Source organism: Sinocyclocheilus anshuiensis, unplaced genomic scaffold, assembly GCF_001515605.1.
Source record: "Sinocyclocheilus anshuiensis isolate Anshui unplaced genomic scaffold, SAMN03320099.WGS_v1.1 scaffold502, whole genome shotgun sequence".
NCBI lineage: Eukaryota > Metazoa > Chordata > Actinopteri > Cypriniformes > Cyprinidae > Sinocyclocheilus > Sinocyclocheilus anshuiensis.
In genome coordinates this window covers 2380491-2387364 of record NW_015544194.1, presented here as the reverse complement: position 1 = coordinate 2387364, position 6874 = coordinate 2380491, and the positions used below count along the sequence as shown (strand labels likewise).

General features: G+C 36.2%; 1 protein-coding gene and 1 pseudogene across 1 annotated transcript in view; both read left to right on the top strand.

The window, feature by feature from the left end:
• Positions 1-3576, top strand: part of LOC107696626 (ribonuclease P protein subunit p29-like) — a 3942-nt gene extending 366 nt beyond the window's left edge. Inside the window, exons 2-7 of the mRNA XM_016497061.1 lie at positions 478-530; positions 781-1001; positions 1094-1171; positions 1293-1354; positions 1502-1603; positions 2382-3576. Coding sequence (XP_016352547.1) covers positions 516-530; positions 781-1001; positions 1094-1171; positions 1293-1354; positions 1502-1603; positions 2382-2518 — 615 coding nt within the window. The 5' untranslated portion in view covers positions 478-515 and the 3' untranslated portion in view covers positions 2519-3576. The remainder of the gene's footprint in view (positions 1-477; positions 531-780; positions 1002-1093; positions 1172-1292; positions 1355-1501; positions 1604-2381) is intronic.
• Positions 3577-4686: 1110 nt separating this feature from the next.
• LOC107696624 (pleckstrin homology domain-containing family F member 2-like) lies at positions 4687-6037 on the top strand (annotated as a pseudogene).
• The last annotated feature ends 837 nt before the right edge of the window (positions 6038-6874 follow it).

The following is a 6874-nucleotide window of genomic DNA, read 5'->3' as shown; positions in this document are numbered from 1 at the left end:
ACAAGAGACCAAAAAATGCAGATGAGTTGAAGGCCACTGCCAAAGAAACCTGGGCTTCCATACCACCTCAGCAGTGCCACAAACTGATCACCTCCATGCCACGCCGAATTGAGGCAGTAATTAAAGCAAAAGGAGCCCCTACCAAGTATTGAGTACATGTACAATAAATGAACATACTTTCCAGAAGGCCAACAATTCACTAAATTTTTTTTATTTTTATTGGTCTTATGAAGTATTCTAATTTGTTGAGATAGTGAATTGGTGGGGTTTTGTTAAATGTGAGCCAAAATCATCACAATTAAAAGAACCAAAGACTTAAACTACTTCAGTCTGTGTGCATTGAATTTATTTAATACACGAGTTTCACAATTTGAGTTGAATTACTGAAATAAATGAACTTTTCCACGACATTCTAATTTATTGAGATGCACCTGTATAATGTTTTGTATACTATTTGAACTACTTTCACTTTCCCAAGTGTGGTGTGATCCCGAATCCCATCAGAGCAAAGCGAAATGTTGGGAGCTGAGGTGACTCACGTTGATTATCATTAGCATTATTTTCCTCATTCATGCTGTTCCATCGTGTAAAAATGCTAGTAGTTCTGTTAAATCTGTTCATATGTAAAGTGTTACTGAGTGTTTATATTGGGGCTCTGCATGGGGGCTCCTTGGATCTGTAAAGATTTGAAATCATGGAACAGTTCAATGATGCAGATGCACTCACACTGTTCGATGTACACAAACTTTTCAATATGTTGCTCAATGTCACTTTTCACAGTCTCAACAAGGAGCGGCAGCGGATGCATTCACCAAAGCATTCCTAAGGAATTGCCTTCCCCAAATGAAGGATGAAGACATTGAGGAAATGATGGTGCACAAGGCAGTGGTACTGGAATATAAAAGACCAAAGAAGAAAGGAAAGACAAGAAAGGCCAAGGGACTGAATGCCAAAGAAAGAAGACAGCTGAAAATATTCCAGCTCAAACCTGCACATCAAAAGTATACTCTCTTTCACTAGTAGTATTGTATCATGTGAGTAAAAGTACTGCTTATCACTAAAATCACTCATGCATCTTTGGTAATGATTGTAGATATGTACTCTTCTTGCCTCTGCATGAGCTATGGAAACAGTACATTGTGGATCTGTGTAATGGATTGAAACCAGGAAGGTAAGATGCGTGTCATAATTTCCAGAAGATGTTCTTTAATATTTCTGACTTTTTGGGTGTAATTTCATTTCCAATCTTGCTAACGCTCCATGAATGTGCTCCCTGTTTCTTTTGAATGCAGCAACCCACAGATGATCCAGCAGAAGCTCTTGAAAGCTGATTTCCATGGTGCTGTCTTAACAGGTACAACGTCATGCCCATTAGAAAATGTCTGTGAACAAAGGAACACATTTTTGCTTTAGCAGCGGTATATCCTGATTCAATTTAATGGTGATATTTTTAGCATGTAGTGGAACCTCATGTTCTCTCTCACATCTCTTTTCCTTGTAGTTGTCAGATCAAAATGCCCCTCGTATGTTGGTCTAACTGGCATCCTGGTACAGCAACTGAAGCACGTCTTCAAAATCACTACAAAAGAAGACAAACTGAAAGGTATATGTGTAAATATACATTATTTTTACAGGTTCACGTCATTTCACTACTGTATGTCAGTACTCAAAGATGCCATACCAAGCTTTTGTCCATTAGTCTAAAGGAAGGTGCAGCCAGTGAGTCCAAAACAAATGAAATATGAGAAATTTGCAATTAACTATAAAGGTTTTACTGTGGCTATATGCACTATGGTAATCAAGTCAAAAAACAGTATGTAAAACTTTATTCTTTTATCATTGTCCAGACTAGGGGTTTCACTAAATACTGGTATAGAGGATAACCCTGATACTTAAACAAATGAAGACTGATACCCTGTTAAAAGGACAGGTCACCCAAAAATAACAATTTACACATTAATTACAGTAACCCTCTGGTTGACATGTTAAAGATGAATTTGAGCATTATTTATTCTAGAGATATCACAATAATATGAATATCATGAATGTGTTGTTGACCATGATAATAGTTTAGTAAAAATCTGATCGTGACAGCCCTAGTCCAGACCGAAAGTGAGTCCTCTCTCTGTGTCACGAAAATAATTCGAACTTCTTCCTCGCAGTCATTAGCCACCTTTCAGAACCCTTGTGCCAAATGAACCTGAGAACAAAGTCTTGTCAAAATATATTGTGTAGAAAGATCTGTTCCTCTTTTTTGTTTGACTGTTGATTAACTTTAACCTCTCAGACAGTGTCGCTCATTCATTGTCAAGCATATGTTTTTCATTAATTTCCTTTGAATATTGACTTTTCCCCTACTCTCTTTCTCTCTCTTTTTGCAGTTATCCCAAAGAGGAATAGTGTGTTCAGTGTGGAGCTTGGTGATTTCGTAACACACATCTATGGCAGCAAGTTTGAACTGCGCTCCAGTGAGCGGTCAGCAAAGAAATTCAAAGTAAAAGGAACTATTGACTTGTAATGGGACGTTTTAAACATCATGTCAACTTTAACTGTGGACTCATACTGGAGAATTAAGAGAAGACATTTAATCATTATGAATTTTTTTAGCTTCCTCTTATTGTTATGACTCTTTTTTTTTTAATGCTTTGAGCAGGTATGAAACTATATGGGCCATTTAGGAAAAGTAGTTGCTTTTGATTGTCCACCAGGGGGAGCCTTTTTGGAGGAGAAGGGAGTAAGAATGAATTTTGACCTCTTCTTTCTTTTTTTTTTCTTTTTTTTTTTAATCATACCTGTCATTTCATTTTTATACAAGGTTCCCACAAACTGTTTATTAATGACCTTATTATATCGTCAGGGGTAGGCAGCACTCTAAATGCTACAAAAGTGCTTCTTCCTTAAAAACACCTTCAAAACTCTTTTGTTAATGTTCGATGTGATAGTAGATCCACTGTAAGAATGTTTATATTGTACAATTATTTCCTCATAGTGCGAGGTATTTAACTAGGTTATATAATGTTTATTTTCATACAACTTTAAGTGAAGTACTGTTAGTAGCAGTTTTTTTTTTTAAGAATCCAGTGTTCTTGAACTAGCACCACGTCAGATTTCAATTAAAAGCATTTCAAGTAAAAATGGAATAAGTTATGTGGTTTTGTTTCACTGAAGTATATGTTGTAATATTTGCCGACTTGCAAAACAAGGAACTTTTTTTCCACACTGAAATTGGGCCTGATACTTAGTCAAGGTTTTTCCTTGTTAGTTGACTTGTAAATAACTCTTCTAGTAAAAAAAAATCCCTCCTTCCTATACAAGACACAGAACAGGTTTTCTAATTAAATACGTAAGCGTTTGTTTAATGATTATATTTATTGCTTAGTGTTTTTTTTTCCTGAGAGCACATAGTACAGATTTTGAGTAAAGACTGTGTTTGAGTTAAAGGAGACTATGACTGCTTGTTATGTACTGAAATAAGACAACTATGGATGTCATCATTCTTGAAAATTCACATGAAGTCCATTCATCATTCTGGTGTGCAATGTCTTTTATGAGAAAAGAGGTCCTTACATTAAATGTCTCCTCCTCTGAAATTACTGTCAATAGTGTTGCATCATAAGATGTGCACTTCCTCTAAATCACTTGTTTTTTTATTTCTACACAAAACATAAAAACAAAAGTCGCACGTAAAGTTTCAGGTTGTGCTGTGCATTAAACGTATAGGCCTTGAACATATAACAAGCCTGTTGTTTACAGTCACTTTGCAGAAATTTCTTTCCAAAATCTTGTTAGCCTGGTTATGGCATCTGACTGGTTTAAGGGTCAAAGTTCTGTTGTTGTTTTGACTATTGCTTTGTACATCTGATAATGGAGTTCTCTGCTATCTAAGCCAATACTGTTTATCAGATAAACAACAAATATAGACTTAATTGTTCACTTCAGCCCACACATTTTTCACTGTAATGGGAAGTGCGTATGAAGAAAGACATCTTTCTTCATCATATAATTATTTGAATAAGACCCATACAAATGACTGCATTTATTTTACGATAAAAGAATGTAATGGGAAAAATCTGAACAGTACTGAGAACAGGAATTTTAGATGAAAAGAATGCCACTACATTACATTTATGCTTTACTTGTATGAATGTCTTGGTTGTGCATTTTATTTTAATATTTATTTTAATATTTAATGTGGTTTTATTTCAATTTGAATCATTTTTGTACTTCAACTTAAACATTTAGTTCATTGCCAATGCAACATATTTTAAATTTTTGTTAAGTTTTTCATCTAATATTTATATATTTTTTATTTCAGCTTTAAATCAATTAATTAACCTAATCTGTGAAATAAATTAGACAGGTGTGCAAAAAATACAGCACTTATAAGTGTTACATTCAATTTGATGAACAAGAGGTCTAAATAATGTCTTGGCCGCTTATATTACCTCTTCACACAGAATTCTAGAGACATGACGTTAGGTCAAAACATTTTATTTTGTATCTATATGTCTTGAGTATGTGTCTTAGTTTGTGCCAGTCAAGCACAAGGAAGGTTACACCTCTAAAATAGTAGAGGCTGCAGAGCAGATCTGGAATTTCCCCTTTTCAAACAGGAAAGACAAGCTCACGACACTATAAAAGGGCTGTCTCGAACAACCTGCCCAGAGAAAGGAGAGATCTGTAATGCCGAACACAGAGGAATATTTTTATAAGATTTTTATTGGAGCTCGTAGGACAAAAGAACTGCGAACAGATACTGAGTCTGTTTACCCAGCGATAATTCACTGCTTTCCACAGCAATCGGGTATTGCTGAATTAATATTTAAGATGTTTAAACATTTATTTTGTGTGCGTGTATTGTGTAATTTCGTTAATTAGAGTAATCGGGTTAAAGTCCTTTGAAAGTACTGTTAAGAATTAATAACTAAACCTACATGTTGGATAAATTCATCCAATGGTTACATGTCCATCGAAATCAAATTGACCATTTCATTGTTTTTACATTTTACAGGCAGTACCAAAATGGCAGAACAACTGACTTTTACTATTCAGAACCGTGAGCGAATCCAGGCAGTGGAGAGCACCTTCGGCCGAACCGGAAAGATGCTTCTCAAACCGGGGCGTATTCTGGTGGGAGAGGGCTGCCTGTCAAAGCTGTGCAGACGTGGACCCAAACCCAAAGTGTTCTTCCTCTTCAATGACATTTTGGTCTACGGTAGCATCATGGTGCCCGGTCGCTGGAACAATAAGCAGAAGATCATTCCTTTGGAGGATGTGCAGCAGGAAGATCTGGAAGACGGAATGGCCATGCCCAACCAATGGCTCATCCGCACGCCACGCAAGTCTTTCTACGTGTCGGCGGCCTCGCCTGAGGAAAAGAACGCGTGGATGGGACATATTGAGCAGTAAAAGTCCCTCCTAGTGCAAGCTAAGGGCCTCCCCGCTGACAATGCTGCAGAGAACTTTTTTGCTGCAACCTGGATCCCTGACATGGCATCGGCCATCTGTATGCGCTGCTCGAAGCGATTTAACATTGCCAATCGGAGGCACCACTGCCGGAGATGCGGTTATATAGTATGTAGAGCTTGTTCAAAGAGCCGGGCCTTGATACCGAACATCTCCTCCAGACCGGTGAGAATTTGCCGGGCCTGTGTGAGCAGCATTCATGAGGGAAAAGAGCAAGGAAAGCAGAGAGCTAAGGGTAAGCACTGGAAGAAGAACTCCGTAGAGGACACGCCAACGCTACATGAGTATGAGATGTCCAGTGATGACGAGTCCAGTGAGCAGGGGTACCAGGTGCCCACCAAGTGGTTCAAGAGCCCGGAGGATGAGGATTACTCCCCATATTGCTACATAAAGCCTGAGCACAGGAATCATCCCGTCAGTGGACTCTGAACCTGACAGATGTGATGAAGTGAACTATGCTGAAACTCATCATGTGTTGCACCTCTCCCAAGAACAGAAGCACAGAGACAGAGATGAATAGCAGTAATTATAAAGTATTTTGCACTAAAGTATTTGAGTCACTTCTATGACTTCTGTTTTGCACATGTATTTGTATGTATATTTGTATATATATATATATATATATATATATATATTATAACTTTATTGTATAACAAATGTTTATATTATAGTTTGTATAGTATTAAGGGAACAATGTGACTTTTGCAATTAGTACAATAAATAAGCATTATCATAAAATACTTTGGTGATTGTATTAAACTCACACACCATATTTTGTGAGCGTACATGTTTATTTATAAACCAAAGAAATAATTGAAACATTCCTAAATGCTATAGTGTGGATTATATTGAATTCAGTATCTTCAACAGAAGTATTCTCACTTCTCACTGCAGGCCTATGGAGTTTAATTTATCAAAGTTATTAAAGTAGACAGTATTACCCAAGATTACAATAAACATACAAACATTACATCCTTTGTCAGGACATAATTTCAGTATTTTAGTCTAGGTTTTCAATAACTAACTTAAATTTAATTCAATTTAATCATAAAGCTTTATATATTCTCATTAAAAAAACATTATGCATTGACATTATACTCCATATTATTATATCATGTTACCCTGGCATTAAATGACAACATAGACACAGACACATTAGAGATTATCTAAATTGTTATTAATGGAAATAAATGGATAAATCATTGATAATCAGTAGTCCATCTCGTTTTTGAGGACATAATTGCAGAATTTTAGTCCAAGTGACACACATGACTGATTATGTATTACAGATAAAAAAAAACTAAGGGAATATTGTGCACTTCAAGAGGAGTTGAAATATCATAACAAATGACAGAGTAAATCATATTTACAAGTGGAACTCTTAAGTCGATATGAAACATGGTGGAAA